Below are 21,381 nucleotides of genomic sequence, written 5' to 3'. Positions count from 1 at the left end.
CCAATTTCCAAATGATGTCAGATTAGATCAAAGCCTGTCGAATTCGACAAGTGTTCATGTTCTCGTGGCCCTGCTAAAGGCAGAAAGCCCTCCAAGATGTAGTTGACCTCTTGAAGAGGAAAAAAGAGCAATCATATGCACTCGTCACCGAAGCCAAAAATAGGAGATTGAGAAGACCAGAAATAAGCTAGCGGAGACAACAAACAAAGCGGCTATCTGAAACCCTAGGCAATGCCAAATTTCCTTAATAATATACCTGTTGAAATGTTGATTCAGTTAGCATACATGTTGTGATGTACATGCATGAAATACAAGATGCATGTAGGTGAGCGATGCTGAGATGTGGCACCAAATTTTTGTTTTTCAAATTGTGCAATAACTTACATATTTTTAATACAACTTACCCAAAATTGCCAGCTGACGAACAACGGGCCAAACATACCATTGAAGGAAATATGCCCTAGAGGCAATAATAAAGTTATTATTCATTTCCTTATATCATGATAAATGTTTATTATTCATGCTAGAATTGTATTAACCGGAAACATAATACATGTGTGAATACATAGACAAACTTAGTGTCACTAGTATGCCTCTACTTGACTAGCTCGTTAATCAAAGATGGTTATGTTTCCTAACCATGAACAAGGTGTTGTTATTTGATTAACGAGGTCACATCATTAGTTGAATGATCTGATTGACATGACCCATTTCATTAGCTTAGCACCCGATCGTTTAGTATGTTGCTATTGCTTTCTTCATGACTTATACATGTTCCTATGACTATGAGATTATGCAACTCCCGTTTACCAGAGGAACACTTTGTGTGCTACCAAACGTCACAACGTAATTGGGTGATTATAAAGGAGCTCTACAGGTGTCTCCAAAGGTGAATGTTGGGTTGGCGTATTTCGAGATTAGGATTTGTCACTCCGATTGTCGGAGAGGTATCTTTGAGCCCTCTCGGTAATGCACATCACATAAGCCTTGCAAGCATTACAACTAATGAGTTAGTTGCGAGATGATGTATTACGGAACGAGTAAAGAGACTTGCCGGTAACGAGATTGAACTAGGTATTGGATACCGACGATCGAATCTCGGGCAAGTAACATACCGATGACAAAGGGAACAACGTATGTTGTTATGCGGTCTGACCGATAAAGATCTTCGTAGAATATATGTAGGAGCCAATATGGGCATCCAGGTCCCGCTATTGGTTATTGACCGGAGACGTATCTCGGTCATGTCTACATTGTTCTCGAACCGTAGGGTCCGCACGCTTAACGTTACGATGACAGTTATTATGAGTTTATGCATTTTGATGTACCGAAGTTAGTTCGGAGTCCCGGATGTGATCACGGACATGACGAGGAGTCTCGAAATGGTCGAGACATAAAGATTGATATATTGGAAGCCTATGTTTGGATATCGAAAGTGTTCCGGGTGAAATCGGGATTTTACCAGAGTACCGGGAGGTTACCGGAACCCCCCGGGAGCTATATGGGCCTTAGTGGGCTTTAGTGGAAAGGAGAAAGGGGCAGCCCAAGGTGGCCGCGCGCCTCCCCCCTAGTCCTATTAGGACTAGGAGAGGTGGCCGCCCCCCTCTCTCTCTTTCCCCCCCTCAAGGAGTCCTATTCCAACTAGGATTGGGGGGGATCCTACTCCCAGAGGGAGTAGGACTCTCCTGGCGCGCCCCCCTTGGCCGGCCAGCCCCTCCCCTTGGATCCTTTATATACGGAGGCAGGGGACACCCCTAGACACACAAGTTGATCCTTGAGATCGTTCCTTAGCCGTGTGCGGTGCCCCCTGCCACCATATTCCACCTCGATCATATTGTAGCGGTGCTTAGGCGAAGCCCTGCGACAGTAGAACATCAAGATCGTCACCACGCCATCGTGCTGACGGAACTCCTCCCCGACGCTTTGCTGGATCGGAGCCCGGGGATCGTCATCGAGCTGTACGTGTGCTAAGAACTCGGAAGTGCCGGAGTAACGGTGCTTGGATCGGCCGGATCGGGAAGACGTACGACTACTTCCTCTACGTTGCGTCAACGCTTCCGCAGTCGGTCTGCGTAGGTACGTAGACAACACTCTCCCCTCTCGTTGCTATGCATCACCATGATCTTGCGTGTGCGTAGGAATTTTTTTGAAATTACTATGTTCCCCATCAGTGGCATCCGAGCCTAGGTTTTATGGTTTGATGTTATATGCACGAGTAGAACACAAGTGAGTTGTGGGCGATATAAGTCATACTGCCTACCAGCATGTCATACTTTGGTTCGGCGGTATTGTTGGACGAGACGACCCGGACCGACATTACGCGTACGCTTACGCGAGACCGGTTCTCCCGACGTGCTTTGCACATAGGTGGCTTGTGGGTGACAGTCTCTCCAACTTTAGTTGAACCAAGTGTGGCTACGCCCGGTCCTTGCGAAGGTTAAAACGGAGTCTATTTGACAAACTATCGTTGTGGTTTTGATGCGTAGGTGAGATTGGTTCTTACTTAAGCCCGTAGCAGCCACGTAAAAACTTGCAATAACAAAGTAGAGGACGTCTAACTTGTTTTTGCAGGGCATGTTGTGATGTGATATGGTCAAGGCATGATGCTGAATTTTATTGTATGAGATGATCATGTTTTGTAACCGAGTTATCGGCAACTGGCAGGAGCCATATGGTTGTCGCTTTATTGTATGCAATGCAATCGCGATGTAATGCTTTACTTTATCACTAAGCGGTAGCGATAGTCGTGGAAGCATAAGATTGGCGAGACGACAACGATGCTACGATGGAGATCAAGGTGTCGCGCCGATGACGATGGTGATCATGACGGTGCTCTAGAGATGGAGATCACAAGCACAAGATGATGATGGCCATATCATATCACTTATATTGATTGCATGTGATGTTTATCTTTTTATGCATCTTATCTTGCTTTGATTGACGGTAGCATTATAAGATGATCTCTCACTAAATTATCAAGAAGTGTTCTCCCTGAGTATGCACCGTTGCCAAAGTTCGTCGTGCCCAGACACCACGTGATGATCGGGTGTGATAAGCTCTACGTCCATCTACAACGGGTGCAAGCCAGTTTTGCACACGCAGAATACTCAGGTTAAACTTGACGAGCCTAGCATATGCAGATATGGCCTTGGAACACAGAGACCGAAAGGTCGAGCGTGAATCATATAGTAGATATGATCAACATAACGATGTTCACCATTGAAAACTACTCCATCTCACGTGATGATCGGTTATGGTTTAGTTGATTTGGATCACGTGATCACTTAGAGGATTAGAGGGATGTCTATTTAAGTGGGAGTTCTTAAGTAATTTGATTAATTGAACTTAAACTTATCATGAACTTAGTACCTGATAGTATCTTGCTTGTTTGTGTTGATTGTAGATAGATGGCTCTGCTGTTGTTCCGTTAAATTTTAATGCGTTCCTTGAGAAAGCAAAGTTGAAAGATGATGGTAGAAATTACACGGACTGGGTCCGTAACTTGAGGATTATCCTCATTGCTGCTCAGAAGAATTACGTCCTGGAAGCACCGCTGGGTGCCAGGCCTGCTGCTGGAGCAACACCAGATGTTATGAACGTCTGGCAGAGCAAAGCTGATGACTACTCGATAGTTCAGTGTGCCATGCTTTACGGCTTAGAATCGGGACTTCAACGACGTTTTGAACGTCATGGAGCATATGAGATGTTCCAGGAGTTGAAGTTAATATTTCAAGCAAATGCCCGGATTGAGAGATATGAAGTCTCCAATAAGTTCTATAGCTGCAAGATGGAGGAGAACAGTTCTGTCAGTGAGCATATACTCAAAATGTCTGGGTGTAATAATCACTTGATTCAAATGGGAGTTAATCTTCCAGATGATTGCGTCATTGACAGAATTCTCCAATCACTGCCACCAAGCTACAAGAGCTTCGTGATGAACTATAATATGCAAGGGATGAACAAGACTATTCCCGAGCTCTTCGCAATGCTGAAAGCTGCGGAGGTAGAGATCAAGAAGGAGCATCAAGTGTTGATGGTTAACAAGACCACTAGTTTCAAGAAAAAGGGCAAAGGGAAGAAGAAGGGAAACTTCAAGAAGAACGGCAAGCTAGTTGCTGCTCAGGAGAAGAAACCCAAGTCTGGACCTAAGCCTGAAACTGAGTGCTTCTACTGCAAGCAGACTGGTCACTGGAAGCGGAACTGCCCCAAGTATTTGGCGGACAAGAAGGATGGCAAGGTGAACAAAGGTATATGTGATATACATGTTATTGATATGTACCTTACTACTGCTCGCAGTAGTACCTGGGTATTTGATATTGGTTCTGTTGCTAACATTTGCAACTCGAAACAGGGACTACGGATTAAGCGAAGATTGGCTAAGGACGAGGTGACGATGCGCGTGGGAAATGGTTCCAAAGTCGATGTGATCGCGGTCGGCACGCTACCTCTACATCTACCTTCGGGATTAGTATTAGACCTAAATAATTGTTATTTGGTGGCAGCGTTAAGCATGAACATTATATCTGGATCTTGTTTGATGCGAGACGGTTACTCATTTAAATCAGAGAATAATGGTTGTTCTATTTATATGAGTAATATCTTTTATGGTCATGCACCTTTGAGAAGTGGTCTATTTTTGATGAATCTCGATAGTAGTAACACACATATTCATAATGTTGAAGCCAAAAGATGCAGAGTTGATAATGACAGTGCAACTTATTTGTGGCACTGCCGTTTAGGTCATATCGGTATAAAGCGCATGAAGAAACTCCATACTGATGGACTTTTGGAACCACTTGATTATGAATCACTTGGTACTTGCGAACCGTGCCTCATGGGCAAGATGACTAAAACACCGTTCTCCGGTACTATGGAGAGAGCAACAGATTTGTTGGAAATCCTACATACAGATGTATGTGGTCCGATGAATATTGAGGCTCGTGGCGGATATCGTTATTTTCTCACCTTCACAGATGACTTAAGCAGATATGGGTATATCTACTTAATGAAACATAAGTCTGAAACATTTGAAAAGTTCAAAGAATTTCAGAGTGAAGTTGAAAATCATCGTAACAAGAAAATAAAGTTTCTACGATCTGATCGTGGAGGAGAATATTTGAGTTACGAGTTTGGTGTACATTTAAAAAATTGTGGAATAGTTTCGCAACTCACGCCACCCGGAACACCACAGCGTAATGGTGTTTCCGAACGTCGTAATCGTACTTTACTAGATATGGTGCGATCTATGATGTCTCTTACTGATTTACCGCTATCGTTTTGGGGTTATGCTTTAGAGACGGCCACATTCACGTTAAATAGGGCACCATCAAAATCCGTTGAGACGACGCCTTATGAACTATGGTTTGGCAAGAAACCAAAGTTGTCGTTTCTTAAAGTTTGGGGCTGCGATGCTTATGTGAAAAAGCTTCAACCTGATAAGCTCGAACCCAAATCGGAGAAATGTGTCTTCATAGGATACCCAAAGGAGACTGTTGGGTACACCTTCTATCACAGATCCGAAAGCAAGACATTCGTTGCTAAGAATGGATCCTTTCTAGAGAAGGAGTTTCTCTCGAAAGAAGTGAGTGGGATAAAAGTAGAACTTGACGAGGTAACTGTACCTGCTCCCTTATTGGAAAGTAGTACATCACAGAAAACTGTTTCTGCGACACCTATACCAATTAGTGAGGAAGCTAATGATGATAATCATGAAACTTCAGGACAAGATACTACTGAACCTCGTAGATCAACTAGAGCGAGATCCGCACCAGAGTGGTACGGTAATCCTGTTCTGGAAATCATGCTGCTAGATCATGATGAACCTACGAACTATGAAGAAGCGATGGTGAGCCCAGATTCCGCAAAGTGGCTTGGAGTCATGAAATCTGAGATGGGATCCATGTATGAGAACAAAGTATGGACTTTGGTTGACTTGCCCGATGATCGGCAAGCAATTGAGAATAAATGGATCTTCAAGAAGAAGACTGACGCTGATGGTAATGTTACTGTCTACAAAGCTCGACTTGTCGCAAAAGGTTTTCGACAAGTTCAAGGGGTTGACTACGATGAGACCTTCTCACCCGTAGCGATGCTTAAGTCTGTCCGAATCATGTTAGCAATTGCCGCATTTTATGATTATGAAATTTGGCAGATGCATGTCAAAACTGCATTCCTGAATGGATTTCTGGAAGAAGAGTTGTATATGATGCAACCAGAAGGTTTTGTCAATCCAAAGGGAGCTAACAAAGTGTGCAAGCTCCATCGATCCATTTATGGACTGGTGCAAGCCTCTCGGAGTTGGAATAAACGCTTTAATAGTGTGATCAAAGCATTTGGTTTTATACAGACTTTTGGAGAAGTCTGTATTTACAAGAAAGTGAGTGGGAGCTCTGTAGCATTTCTGATATTATATGTGGATGACATATTACTAATTGGAAATGATATAGAATTTCTGGATAGCATAAAGGGATACTTGAATAAAAGTTTTTCAATGAAAGACCTCGGTGAAGCTGCTTACATATTAGGCATTAAGATCTATAGAGATAGATCAAGACGCTTAATTGGACTTTCACAAAGCACATACCTTGACAAAGTTTTGAAGAAGTTCAAAATGGATCAAGCAAATAAAGGGTTCTTGTCTGTGTTACAAGGTGTGAAGTTGAGTAAGACTCAATGCCCGACCACTGCAGAAGATAGAGAGAAAATGAAAGATGTTCCCTATGCTTCATCCATAGGCTCTATCATGTATGCAATGCTGTGTACCAGACCTGATGTGTGCCTTGCTATAAGTCTAGCAGGGAGGTACCAAAGTAATCCAGGAGTGGATCACTGGACAACGGTCAAGAACATCCTGAAATACCTGAAAATGACTAAGGATATGTTTCTCGTATATGGAGGTGACAAAGAGCTCATCGTAAAAGGTTACGTTAATGCAAGCTTTGACACTGATCCGGACGATTCTAAATCGCAAACCGGATACGTGTTTACATTAAACGGTGGAGCTGTCAGTTGGTGCAGTTCTAAACAAAGCGTCGTAGCGGGATCTACATGTGAAGCGGAGTATATAGCTGCTTCGGAAGCAGCGAACGAAGGAGTCTAGATGAAGGAGTTCATATCCGATCTAGGTGTCATACCTAGTGCATCGGGTCCAATGAAAATCTTTTGTGACAATACTGGTGCAATTGCCTTGGCAAAGGAATCCAGATTTCACAAGAGGATCAAGCACATCAAGAGACGCTTCAATTCCATCCGGGATCTAGTCCAGGTGGGAGACATAGAGATTTGCAAGATACATACGGATCTGAATGTTGCAGACCCGTTGACTAAGCCTCTTCCATGAGCAAAACATGATCAGCACCAAGGCTCCATGGGTGTTAGAATCATTACTGTGTAATCTAGATTATTGACTCTAGTGCAAGTGGGAGACTGAAGGAAATATGCCCTAGAGGCAATAATAAAGTTATTATTTATTTCCTTATATCATGATAAATGTTTATTATTCATGCTAGAATTGTATTAACCGGAAACATAATACATGTGTGAATACATAGACAAACCTAGTGTCACTAGTATGCCTCTACTTGACTAGCTCGTTAATCAAAGATGGTTATGTTTCCTAACCATGAACAAGGTGTTGTTATTTGATTAACGAGGTCACATCATTAGTTGAATGATCTGATTGACATGACCCATTTCATTAGCTTAGCACCCGATCGTTTAGTATATTGCTATTGCTTTCTTCATGACTTATACATGTTCCTATGACTATGAGATTATGCAACTCCCGTTTACCGGAGGAACACTTTGTGTGCTACCAAACGTCACAACGTAACTGGGTGATTATAAAGGAGCTCTACAGGTGTCTCCAAAGGTAGATGTTGGGTTGGCGTATTTCGAGATTAGGATTTGTCACTCCGATTGTCGGAGAGGTATCTCTGGGCCCTCTCGGTAATGCACATCACATAAGCCTTGCAAGCATTGCAACTAATGAGTTAGTTGCGAGATGATGTACTATGGAACGAGTAAAGAGACTTGCCGGTAACGAGATTGAACTAGGTATTGGATACCGACGATCGAATCTCGGGCAAGTAACATACCGATGACAAAGGGAACAACGTATGTTGTTATGCGGTCTGACCGATAAAGATCTTCGTAGAATATATGTAGGAGCCAATATGGGCATCCAGGTCCCGCTATTGGTTATTGACCGGAGACGTATCTCGGTCATGTCTACATTGTTCTCAAACCGTAGGGTCCGCACGCTTAACGTTACGATGACAGTTATTATGAGTTTATGCATTTTGATGTACCGAAGTTAGTTCGGAGTCCCGGATGTGATCACGGACATGACGAGGAGTCTCGAAATGGTCGAGACATAAAGATTGATATATTGGAAGCCTATGTTTGGATATCGGAAGTGTTCCGGGTGAAATCGGGATTTTACCAGAGTACCGGGAGGTTACCGGAACCCCCCGGGAGCTATATGGGCCTTAGTGGGCTTTAGTGGAAAGGAGAAAGGGGCAGCCCAAGGTGGCCGCGCGCCTCCCCCCTAGTCCTATTAGGACTAGGAGAGGTGGCCGGCCCCCCTCTCTCTCTTTCCCCCCCTCAAGGAGTCCTATTCCAATTAGGATTGGGGGGGGGGGGAGAATCCTACTCCCAGAGGGAGTAGGACTCTCCTGGCGCGCCCCCCTTGGCCGGCCAGCCCCTCCCCTTGGATCCTTTATATACGGAGGCAGGGGACACCCCTAGACACACAAGTTGATCCTTGAGATCGTTCCTTAGCCGTGTGCGGTGCCCCCTGCCACCATATTCCACCTCGATCATATTGTAGCGGTGCTTAGGCGAAGCCCTACGACAGTAGAACATCAAGACCGTCACCACGCCGTCGTGCTGGCGGAACTCCTCCCCGACGCTTTACTGGATCGGAGCCCGGGGATCGTCATCGAGCTGTACGTGTGCTAAGAACTCGGAAGTGCCGGAGTAACGGTGCTTGGATCGGTCGGATCGGGAAGACGTACGACTACTTCCTCTACGTTGCGTCAACGCTTCCGCAGTCGGTCTGCGTAGGCACGTAGACAACACTCTCCCCTCTCGTTGCTATGCATCACCATGATCTTGCGTGTGCGTAGGAAATTTTTTGAAATTACTGCGTTCCCCATCAACCATAAGCCGCAAACGGGTCGAAAGCACCACATGCATTAATTAGGCAAAAACCACTAAGTGGCACAAACAGGTATAAAGAACCATGCTCCGACGACAATTTCTTCCCCGACCTTAGCAACCTCTTCATCAACGATATGGACGAACATCAATGCAGGTTGTCTCGCTCCTGCAACACTGTATGTGATTCTGTCCTCCTTGTTTGAGATCCTACTAGAATTCTTATTTCTAGTCTGTGCCTTAGATTCGATCTATTCATCTACTTTGCTACTTCGTATGATCAGTTCATTCCCTGTTATTGTCGTCATGATTTATTTATTGTTTATTCGAACTAAATATCGTAGTAATTTGCTCATATATTCAACACGATCCACCGCTAAAGGAGGGAGAGAACTTCGATGGCCGGAGATCGTGCGGGTGGTGGCCGGGTCAAAGGAATCCTTGGCTGAGGATCGGCTTGGGACGACGAAGGAAACAATGGGCGAACTGTTTTGTGGCATTATTATTGTATTGTGGAGATTTGCGGGAGGGTAAAACAGTAAAAGGCCAGGTTGGAGCCGGCTGCGAGGAGCTCCAGCCCGAAATAGCAGCCGCGGCTTCTGAGCCATTTCTGTGTGGAGCCGGCCCATGAAAAGGCCCTTTGGTGCGGCTCCGGCTTCTATAGCCCCCAGAAAAACACCCGTAGATCTGCTTCTGCACGAGGAGCCGGAAGCCAGCGCGCGGCTGATTTGCGAAAGCCATCCCTACTCCTTCGTCCTCCCGCTATCTCCTGCCGTCTTGCGTCGCGCCCGCTCCCCGCCCGCGCCTTCTACGTCGCGGCCATCTCCTCCCTCTCCATACTTCGCGGGCGTCTTGTCCTCTGCTGCAACCCTCTCGAGATGTTCACCAGAGAGGCAGAGACGTGTCTTAAAAAAAAGTGTTTCAAAAAAAAAAAAGAGAGGCAGAGACGAGAGAGGAACCCTACGCATCGAGCCAGGCAGCGAGCCACCGGCCGCCGCTCGTCAAATCCGGCGCCCCGTCTAACCCCGTCCAGTTCATCTGCTTGTCCGGCGAGGCGGCGACCCCGCTCGCACGGCTTCACCTGCTGCACTCCGCTGCTCGTGCGCGACCTCGCCCGGCCTCTCGTCCAGCGACGCCCCGCCTCCGGCCTCCCGTCACCATCCGGCCGTCCGGCGACCTCGCCCCGCCTCCGGCCTCCCGCCACCGTTCAGCCAACCAGGTACTCTTCTGTCCTCTGCCCACTCCCAAATCCTAACTTCCTTTGTCAAAGCACACAGCAGGTCTTTTGATTTTGTTCTCTGAGTTAATGCATCAATTAGCTCCATTCAAATTGATGCTTCAAAATACACCTTGATGGCTTGATTGCTTAATTGTTGCAGTAGAAACTGTTTTCCTAATTTGTGTTGCAATTTACTGGAAGATAAGATGAACAAAAGAACTAGGACAACTCGTTGATTTGGTACCCTCTATTGTATTATTTATCCTTTATATTGTCTTCTGTTATGTGTTACATTATCAGATGAAGCACTATTAAATAATGTGTTCAGATTTTTATCAGTTGCAAATGAGCGTTGCTTTTGAATGCCTTAAAACTGGGGTAGTTTTTGAGAATTTTTTCCCTTCAATTTTGGCCTGGGGCGTCAGCCAATCCTGGCTATGCCGTTGACAAGGCCTATGCTCATCTAGGCCATGTAGCAGACAGCAATCCCCTACAGGATTAGGATTTAGGAAGGCAAAAAAATGTCAGGATTATAGTCTAAAAAACCATGAAGAAACTTATGCAGCAGATGAGTATTGATTAGTACCATTCCATGAATAAAGGGCACAAGGCCATCCTTCCATTATCCTTGTCCCATTTTGTAAAGTAAGTTAGGCGGCCACTACCGTTGAGAAGAAAACATAGATATGCCCCTTACAAAACTCTATGCTAGTTCCTGTGTTTTGTAGTATTATGCTAAATTCTTTCCATCAACTGTTTGGATAACAATGTCCTAAGCAATCTGGATAAAAGTTAGCTGGAATGAACATGTGTAACTAAATCTATATGCATATATACTTTGAGGAGGAGTTCAATCCATACAGCTGCATTGTTGCTATTTAATTTTTAAATTCTCAGCTATATGGAAATTGATACTTCTTTTCAGGTCTCTGTGCTGATATCGGAATAACAGTTACAAAGACCTAAAAATTTAATCATACAGTAAATATGCGACCAGCATGCAGTTCTAATTTTAACTTGCTAGAGATTATTAGTTTTAGTTTGCAAGAAATATACTTATATGGGTTTTGCAAAATTCTTTCCAAGCTTATGGGGCCGTGAATCTCATGGACGAGGGCCTCGCCGCTTCCGAACCCGGCCCGTCCGTCGCCAAGCGGGCTCGGTTTATGGGGCCGCATGCATCCAGTAGCTCAGGCGCTGACCCTGAGATGGAGATCCAAGCACTAGTCTCGATGGCCAGCGGACTCTACCCGTTGGCACGGGCGGAGGCGCTCAGCGGCCTCGCTGCGGTCCTCAAGAAGGTGAATGCCGGCGGCGGGGTTGTGGAGTGCTGCTACGCTTGCACGGAGAAATTGCTGAGGGACGAAGACGAGGGTATCAGGTTGGCCGCTGTGCGATTGGTGAGATTTTGTCATTTATGGGTACATATGTTTTCTTTTGTGCTACTGCATGCTTTTGAGAGTTACATATGAGGAATTGAGGAGATCTCCTGTCTTCGGTGGATAGGTTGGCCTTTGTGCGGAGAAGTTTGCCATGAGAGAGGAGTTGGGTGGTGATGGTGACCAAATGGACTGGGTTTTCCTACAGGTATGGTTGCACTTCCCGCTGGATTTGGTGTTCATGAACGGTAGGATCAACTAGCTGAGTGTGGGCCTAATGTTAATGTGATACGGACATTTTTATTTAGCCTAATGCTTCTGTTTCTATATGTCAATTCCAGGCTACTAAAGTTTGGAATGAATAGTTATACGACATGCCCATAACTGATACTGGGAGCGATATTCTTGTTTTTTACTAGACCTGTATTTTCGGCAATTTACCTTTCTGTTCTTATTACCAGAAATCCTTTTGACAAGGTGAAAGTACTCATGGCAAATGAGATTTACTACTGAAACATGCAGTTTGTGATGCACACAATAAGAAAGATGCATCTAATCATGCTTATGCATTTAATATTTGTAACTTGCAAGTTTTACTCCATTGACCACTGTAATGATAACTGTTTTGTTTCCCCTTTGGACTTCTCTATTCAGCTTAGCTCCATGGCTAGGGACATGTGTACAGAAGTAAGAATTGAAGCATTCAACGCACTTGCCAAAATGCAGAGAGTATCTGAAGGTGTTTTGCTTCAGTCGCTGTCTAAGAAGATCATAAAAACTGACACTGGGAGTGCCTCTAGCATCAAAGGGAAAAAACTACCACCTAAATTATCATTCCCCTGTGCTGCTGGCATATTTGCGCATGGGGTTGAAGATGAATTCTATCAGGTCAGGTCATTCTCTTATACCACATAATTCCCCTTAACGTCCCGTGTCTTTTGTTTATTGTTCTACATGTTCTCCCTACAGGTCCGAACAATTGCATGTAAAACGCTGGGAGCTCTTGCAAAGCTTTCAAACCAATATGCACAGAAGGCCTTGGACTTGTTGATGGACATGATGAATGATGATACAGAAGCAGTTAGACTGCAAACTTTGCAGGCACTGTTTGATATGGCAACATATGGATGTTTGAGCATGCAGGAGAAGCACATGCACATGGTACTAATTATCAGTATAATGTATCTCGTGTAAGCTAGATGTATGAATTGGTTCTTTATTTGTAGTTAACTATGCTAGATGCTAAATTTGGTAATCTTATGCCTCCTGTTGCTTTTGCAGTTCCTTGGCATATTGATGGATGCCAATGTCGTAGTTCGAAATGCAGCACGCAAGATCCTAGGGTCAGTGAATCTGCCTAAACTTCAAATGTTTAAATCTGCACTTGATGGTCTCATTGCGGGTCTGAAGAAAAATCCGGAGGTATGTTAGTGCAGAACAATCACCATGCTTCACATGCAGAACAATCACCATGCTTCACAATTAGCTCTCCCTTGCTATTCTGATCTTTGCTTGAACATTTTCTAGATGAATTATTCGTGTAGTCAATGTAACACAAAGCCTTAATTATCCTGCTAAATGTTAATTTGAGTTTCATTCAGCGTATAGAATATTGCTTACTCTATAATTATTTGAGGCTTTGAGCCTATGACTTCAATTTATGGTAACTGACTCTTTTCTTCTATGTTGCGACCGTATTTATTATATGCAGGATCAAGATATATATGGCGTTCTGTTTTCCATTGGCAAGAATCATGGGAGCTTTTCAGCCAATATAGCCAAACATTTAGCCAAAGAGGTGTTTCTCCATTGCTTACTTCCAATTTTATCTACATGCTAATGTTCTATATAAAATGTATATTTTCACTTTCAGTATTGCTGCTGTACTGATTCTTTCTGTTTCCGCGGTTCTTTCAAGTTCGGTATATACTAGAAAGGAGGTACCATCTCAAGTTCGGTAGCGTGTACCCATGTTCTTATTTTCTGTCAGTCGTATGTAATTTGAGAATATTCCAAGCTATGAACCTTAAATAATAACAAAGAATGCATCTATATTTGCAGGTTGCTAAGTAATTTGTAACGATGAAGTCTACTCATCCCCAACTGTAGATTTCTTTTTTAGCCAAGTAATACTTTAAGGATGTGTTGTATATTTACAGTTTGATTTAGGACAACTGAATCTGAAAGGAAAAGAGCATATTTAATTTACATATATTTTTAGAAGATCACATTAATATACATTATCCTCGTGAGCCAAATGTTTGAAGCCCTGTGTAATACCTATCCTATAAGATACACCTGATTATGTGGGCTTCGCACTGATGTGAACATCAAAGTCTGGTTGCTTGATAGTGCATGGGATCGGCCACTCGATGATGCCCAAACCTGTGACAAAAGATGGTACCTCCTGTTGAAGTATACCTGGTTCGCCCAACCTTCTCAATTAGTTCGGACTTTTGGGTGAACCGGCTGGTGCATGAAGCATTACCCCTCCAGCTGAGATGGCAACAATCAACAAAGTGCAAGTCAATACAACAAAAAGGAGAAAAATCTATAACATTGTTTGGCGAGTACAAATTTGAGTTACTGCAGGTTTTTATAGACCGGAAAATATATAATGTCATTACAGTTGTTTGCTGATATCTAACACTTGTCTACAACATTTAGAAGACTACACATAGTTTATCATAAGTTCTTACCATTTGTTTTTCTAGGTTTCGTGAGGGAAAGAAGTATATTCCCTCATTTGAGAATGTATTCCCATTTTTTGACTTTCTGCTATCAATGTAAGACTAAAACCACAGTTTGAGACCACAATATTGTACGTGTTTTTTTTTCCAAAATTTGGATTTTGAGAATACCCAAGGCACGGCTTGACGCACTCTGTCAGATTATTTGTGGCCGCGTTGCCATGTGATCACTGTTAGCAGATTGTTTGAGCGGTCCTGGTAGCTCATTTATTTTGTAAAATAAAGATCATAGTAGACAGTATAGCAGGCATCGCACCAGCTGAGATTCCTTTCGTTAGATGATAAAATATCATTGGAGCTGAGACTTGAGTTCTACAACGAGAGTTGCTTACAGTTTAGCATGGAAACAACTACAAAAATTAGGCTTCCTCCCCTCAAAGGCCCCCTTGCTGTCAAAGAGACATTGTCTTTCAGCATTCAGAAGGTTGATATTTGATACTGTTGCAGCGAGCAGCATAGTTCCTCTTGTTTGACTTCCCTTAAAACCTTCCTCAAGAGTGCACCAGAGTGTTCCATTTCTCCAACATTGTATCTTCTTTATTTGGGTTGTCGTCTTTTTCCAAATATCTCTTTAGCTGCGCCGGCAATGGGCTGACCCGCCACTTTTTACAGTTTTACATCAAGGCCAAGAAACAAAAAATTGCGAGGATATGGTCACGTACTAAGTATAAGCCATGATGGTAACTCATTTTATAGGTCTTCTGTATCTCTACCAACTGGATGAGAAAAAGTAATAGTTGTAGGAACGTGAATAGCCAAGTCTATCACAAAGGTTGCACATAACATATCTATTACATAGGTTGCACACTATATCCAGCTACTGATCGAGAGAGAGAAAACCAATATTTTCGTATTAAAATATTAGAACATAATGATATGTTAATATAGTCAAACATTGGAAAAATAATCCCTTGAAGATTGGGCTGCAGTAACTGCAGAAGATATGGAATTATTTTCATCTTTGGTAATCAGATTCTTTCTGTTCCATCTTATACTATCTTAGTAGACCAGATCTTGTCCATTCAAACACATGGTTAAATTTCATAGGGAGACATATGTTATATAGACACAACTTCTATACAGACTACAGAGTCACGTATCTATCAAGGAAGAAGGAAAAAAGAAAACCAAGAGTAAACAAGCAGGATATGAACCAAGAACTTTTGAGATTTAAATAATAACGACCAAACCATATGTATTTATAGACGCAAGTGTAATGATAACATTTTAATTGTAGGTATTAATGAAGTATGATAACATCGCAATGGAACTAGTTTGCACAGACACATCCTCTAATCAAGGAGTCATGTTGTTTTTGACCTACATGCTACATTAAAGTAAGCAGATTATGCCTCATTTTCACATTAGCATGAAAATCAATTCATGTACATTTATTTAGCTTCAGAGGCACCAATGGCATTGCAATCTGCAGGAAACTTTCTACGAAGAAATAAATGTTAAACCATTGTTTGCATCAAAAGGGAACTTCCATTTTGATGGCTAATTATTAGTCTGCGAACAATCCATCATGTTTTCATCTAAGTATCAAAGTGGCTTGCATTTCTAACCTACCCCCCCCCCCCCCCCCCCCCCCCCCCCCAGTCTCTCCTTTCACTCCCTTCTTCTTGACTTCTTCCACGTGACCGGTGGCTCAGCGTCACAGCAGGGTGGGGGGTGATATCAAGCGTGGACATGCAGATTTCTCTGTGGAGTACAAATATCATAAACCGGACACAAGGTGTGTGAAAAAAGTATCTATGCATATCTTAGTATACTATAAGAATGGAGCATTGGTAAAAAAAATTCAAATAAATTACTGTAACTTGCTTGATATGGGCAATCTAACTCAGTAAGGAAATTTTGCAAAATTCCACGAAGTTCAACCAAGATGGGTACCTAGTAGTTTCACAGAAAAATGAGAAATAGTTCTATCAGAACAGAAGTTGCATATGTATGCCACGTAATCACTGAGTTTGTAGGGAAACTCCTTTGAAAAGTCAAAATCACCGGTAGAGCATCATCTATAAATGGTAATCTGTTAGTAGGGTGATAATGATAGTGTCTGAGTCCACAGCAGATAGATACACTCCAGATGATCTCCTCTTTGTAGCCAAATCAGTAAGAGCAACAAATAGAATATCCATTCTTCCATATGCTAGCATGCTTTTGTAATTAAGACCATAGATCACAAAACCATATCTATTATGCAATAAAAGCCTAAAACAGAACCTACTTGTAAGGAGAAACACACCGCTGCTTGCTCATAGCCTCATACACCTTTGCACATCATAATGGTTTGTCTGTCTAGATATCACATTGCCTACAATCTATTAAAACAATAGGCAGGGTTGTCAGTGAGGAACATACCTATATTATTCTGTGCTCAAACTGCCCCAAATCAATGTGAAGTGCGAGCCAAATCAGATGAACAGAGGATGCATCACAACGCTACTAGTTTAGGGATCTTACTGATTCAAAGAAATGCTGACAGCAGTTTGCAGATTAACATTATGTGTTTTCTCAACTGCATTATCATTGAATAATTTCTGGCAAAATTTGGGAAGGGGAATGAGAGTTTAGTGTAGGGAGTTGTATTGAGATTAGACATGGGATGAGTCGTTTTATTCCCAATCCCCTGTTTGGCGCATGATGGAAATTATGTGTGAGAGTTTGAGGAGAAACTGTATTCTCGTGTTTGGTTCGTGGGAATTGACAAGGGAATAGACAAGGGAAATTAACGCAAGTTATGATGAAGGGTTAAGATTGACTCACTAAAACAATTCCCTTCCAACTCCCACCCCCTCCCCTGTTAATAAAACGGTGGAAGTTGGAGTCTCAAGTCCCATGACTATTCCCTTATGAACTCCCAATCCCCCTAACCAAACAATAGATTTGAAGTCTCGTACCCCTTCAATTCCCATTCCTTAGCTCTAATTACCCCCAACCAAACACGCTTAGGGGTATTATGACCTGAGATGGTGTGTTCAGTATGTGAGGTACAGTCTCACTTCTCTTTAGATCCAATAGCAAAAAAGGACACCTAGCAGCCATGCACACACACTTGGTTTGCAAATAACTTTTAACATATTAAAATCAGCTTTATTTAAGTTCCAGCTTATCCTCCTTAGGCCCAACTGTTTAAGGAATGAGCATAAGCAAACAATGTGGTGAAAAGAATTTGAATATTAATTCCACTGACCAACCATATTTTCTCACTTTAGCCTTTTGTTATTCTTAACATACAAGGACTTCGGACTTGTTTTTATGCGTAGGTAGAGTAATATCTTCATTTGCTACATTGAGTATAGTAGCATTTCTTTTGGATTTTTTTATGAAGTTTTGTTATATCCCTTAATGCTATATTATCTATGACATAGATCAATATGGCATCTGATGGAGAGCTGATCTTGGATAAACCTAGAATCAAAGCATTGTTAATGGTTTCTGTCTCGGCTGCTTATGATGATAAAGACAAAAAACTGGATATACCCACAGTTATATTTTCACATGCAATTCCCCTATTTGGGATGATCTCGTGTGCACTAGCCGAAGATGAACAGGATTCACTCTTATCCTATTTGTATCGTCAAGCTGGAATGCAGTTTTGGGAAAAGAAGTTAGTGTCTGCAGAAGGTGGAGATTATGAATGTTTCAGTGTTGAAACTGTGGGAGGAACTCATGCACAGGTAGAAACGACTGGAAAAACAACCAAGTACTTAGATGAAGTCGTGATAAAGCAATCGACAAGGATCATATTAGAAACAGTTAAAGGAGCCTGGGTTATGATAAAGCCGTGCAGTATAGGAGAAGTTCAAAGTACTCTGAGGTATGACTTACTATATTCCGTTCTTTCCCATGCAACCAATCTTTCATGCTATTATTTGTGATTACTTCAACTTCTTTTGATTGTCTTTATTGTAGAACATGCAAAGAAGAAGTCAATAGCTTAGCTGTAAATTCTTCTGGATCAACTAGTGCGGTGTTGAGCTTTGTATGCGACTATCTTGATGCAGTACAGCTCATTGTTGAAATATGGTGGTTCATTCAGTTGGATGATTCTCATGCTTTTGGCCCCACATCACTTGATATTTTGCTTGAGAAGTTGGATACATCTGTGAGAAGGATGAAATGTTGTTATGCTGGATTGAATAGAGAACTGGAGGTTCAAGTTTTGGAGTTTGCTTTGTTAGCTATTTTATGTAGACTGTCCGAGTTTGGAACATGTTCAAAATTAGTGCTAGATAAGTTGCATTGGATAATTAATCACATTGATGGTCTGTGTGCCGATGGATCCTATGAACTTTCCGACTTCAGCAAAGAAGTTAAGAAAGTGTTTGATGATAACTTTATCGACGGCACTCCTATTGTCAACATTTGCACCTTTCTTGAAATCTTTGATCTAAAACCAGCAAGAGATTTTGAAATGCTTAATGCTACAACTGCTGTGCTGCAAGTCCGGGATACAGATTCTGAAAATCCGTTATCATATGTTTATGGATTACCCGTGGGCGTGGCGTTTGACATGTCTCTGTGCAATACCTCTAGTCATGATAGAATATGGCTCCGCATGGTTGCTGGTCAGTCCGTCCAACATGTCTTCTTAGACTTGTCTTGTTTTGAGGGCAATGATAAGATGAAGAGCTGCTCCAGAGTCATTCCTTTCTATGCTACCCCAATGGCATGTTCATTTGTTCTGAGGGCATGCTTGGTAATTGAATGCCCATTTGGAAGTATCGGCACTCACCAGGAAGGACATGGAGGGCCAAGAGATTGTGTAGTGCAACTATGTGATGAATTGGATGTCTACTTTGTTAGTGCTGATACCGAGCAAAGGCAATGGTCGAAATGATAGTGGTCATTTGCACCAAGTTCTTCAGCATCCCCTTTGATCGACTGCACCATTGTGTTCTAACATCAACTGCGATCAAGTAATATGCGAAGGCAGTTAAAATACCAGTAGTGACTAATGAGGAGTTTCATATGATTAGTTGTTTCACTGTAGTATCAGATCAAACTCTGATTAGTTGTTTTCTTTAAGAATGGAGAATTTTTCTATGGCATGTGACCAGAAGAAACGTTATCTCATAGCCGATATAGTACTAGCAAGAACTCTGGGTAAAGAATTTGGCTGCGCTGATATTTTGGTAGCAGTAAGCAGGAACAAAGCAGTTACCCGACCACTAAGATGTGTTGCTGTTGCTAGGGTATGTTTACTTCGCGGCGTATGTATATGTAAGGGTTTGGCATATGACTAAAGAATTGAAAATTCTGTGAATTTTATGAGGCTGCTGAATTAGAGGCCGCAGAGGCCAATGTTAACCTTGTGCACGTATGATTTGTGTGTTCTGCGCTTCTGCGCCTGGGACAGGTTCCCCGTTAGTGTAACTTTGGACTTACCATACGCTGTGCCGCATGACAGCGGCTTGTTTGCTGTGGGTTTACGTTTGTCGAAAGTACTGCTGGTGTCTTCTTGCGTTCGCTGTGACTTCTTTTCTTCTTATACAATTACATATACATGCCCAGCAACTGCACTCGCGATCTCGTATAACCGGCTTTCATCTACTCCATGTTGATTCATTCATTTCCACTGAATCCTTAGTTGATTCTTTTTTTTTGTTATTGACCTAAAAAAAAGTTGGTTTGTGAAAATATCCATGCGCACGATCGAGGAGAAAGGGTGAAAAATATCCAAGACAAAGCTAAGATTACCATGCACAAAAGTTTAGTAGGACAGGATGAACTAAAAAAATTTGATTCCCTTGGTACACGAAACCTCTGATTACATCGCAGGGTAAAGCTGCGAACTGAACATGTGCGTGGTCGCGGCCTTAGCGAAGCGATCAGCTGATCATACTCTTCCTTTCTCTTTCTCCTATCGATCTTTTTTCTCGAATACGCACACACTCGTGCGTACCTTATATTAAGAGAAGGAGAGGGTAAGATACCCCAATCTACGGTTATTTACAACACGTCTTACTACGCATTCCATCCTTAATACATCCTAGCGGATTACTCGCCCTCGCTCCACCCAACTACTCCTATAAAGTCGAAACGCATGTCTTTGCGTAGAACACCCGCTTGTCTCCATGACCCACACTCTGAGGTGATCCGTCGTAAGATGTGTTGCACGTCCGGCCTCATGCCCTTGAACACAATAGCGTTTCGGTGTTTCCACAGCTCCCACATGACAAGTAGGTGAATCGCCCGCAAGGTCTTGGCGTGCCTCCCCTCGAAGATGGGCCTGGTGCACCATTTCACTAGATCCTCATCGCTTGATGGCGTCATTCCTGTCATGCCAACTGCCTGACCCACCTTGGTCCAGACCTCCTTCGCGAAAACGCATTGTGTCATGAGATGATTAATTGTTTCATCATTTTGATCGCAGAAGGGGCATGTGTCTTGATGTGGTAGTCCACGTCTTGCCAGTCTATCGGAGGTCCACACTCTATCCCTTAGAGCCAACCATGCAAAAATCGGCAGCGCAGGGGCGTCCTCGACACCCATGTGTAGGTTGCCGTCGGTGAGCATTGAAGGGCCGCGAAATTGGCCGCGTAAGCTGATCTTGCCGAGAATTCACCATCCTTCTCCCATGACCACTTGAGCTGATCCGGCTGCCGTGGGTCAAGAGCCACGCTATGTACTTGCGGCCACACCTCTAGGAACTATAGTAGTGCCGTGTCATCCATGTTTGGGCCAACATCTCGCGCCCAAGTTGCACCCTGTATAGCCTCTGCCACCGTTCTCACGTCCCTCGTCCGTTTTGACACCATGTCATATATGAGCGGTGCCAGCTCCTGCATCCTGTATCCGTTGAGCCATCTATCCTCCCAGAAGAGCGTTGTGTGTCCATTACCCACCGTCACTTTGGCCGCCA

At 43.0% G+C, this 21,381-nt stretch overlaps 1 protein-coding gene across 2 annotated transcripts; it reads left to right on the top strand.

The window, feature by feature from the left end:
* Window positions 1–10,072: 10,072 nt before the first annotated feature.
* Window positions 10,073–19,839, top strand: LOC125513930 (protein SIEL-like). 2 transcript variants are annotated; one of them, XM_048679142.2, is made up of 9 exons: window positions 10,073–10,378; window positions 11,465–11,778; window positions 11,885–11,965; window positions 12,412–12,645; window positions 12,727–12,918; window positions 13,039–13,179; window positions 13,469–13,555; window positions 17,885–18,333; window positions 18,429–19,839. In XM_048679142.2, the coding sequence occupies exons 2-9, from the start codon at window positions 11,485–11,487 to the stop codon at window positions 19,354–19,356; spliced, it is 2,406 nt and encodes an 801-aa protein (XP_048535099.2). In that variant the 5' UTR covers window positions 10,073–10,378; window positions 11,465–11,484; the 3' UTR covers window positions 19,357–19,839. The 2 variants fall into 2 exon arrangements, with proteins under 2 accessions (XP_048535099.2, XP_048535238.2); XM_048679281.2 differs by lacking the exon at window positions 10,073–10,378 and having other exon boundaries at window positions 11,632–11,759.
* Window positions 19,840–21,381: the final 1,542 nt, after the last annotated feature.

This window comes from Triticum urartu, chromosome 6A (genome assembly GCF_056163025.1).
Source record: "Triticum urartu cultivar PI428250 chromosome 6A, HENAU_Tu73, whole genome shotgun sequence".
Lineage (NCBI taxonomy): Eukaryota > Viridiplantae > Streptophyta > Magnoliopsida > Poales > Poaceae > Triticum > Triticum urartu.
The sequence above is the reverse complement of the archived record's forward strand: the minus strand, read 5'-3'. Positions and strand labels throughout refer to the sequence as shown.

What these genes read in the sequence shown, in the direction of transcription:
- LOC125513930 (XM_048679142.2), top strand. Translation starts at nt 11,485, where the DNA reads ATGGACGAGGGCCTCGCCGCTTCCGAACCCGGCCCGTCCGTCGCCAAG. An exon ending in GGTTGGCCGCTGTGCGATTG is followed by an intron (nt 11,779 to 11,884) that starts GTGAGATTTTGT and finishes TTCGGTGGATAG; the next exon opens with GTTGGCCTTTGTGCGGAGAA. An exon ending in GAAGTTCAAAGTACTCTGAG is followed by an intron (nt 18,334 to 18,428) that starts GTATGACTTACT and finishes TCTTTATTGTAG; the next exon opens with AACATGCAAAGAAGAAGTCA.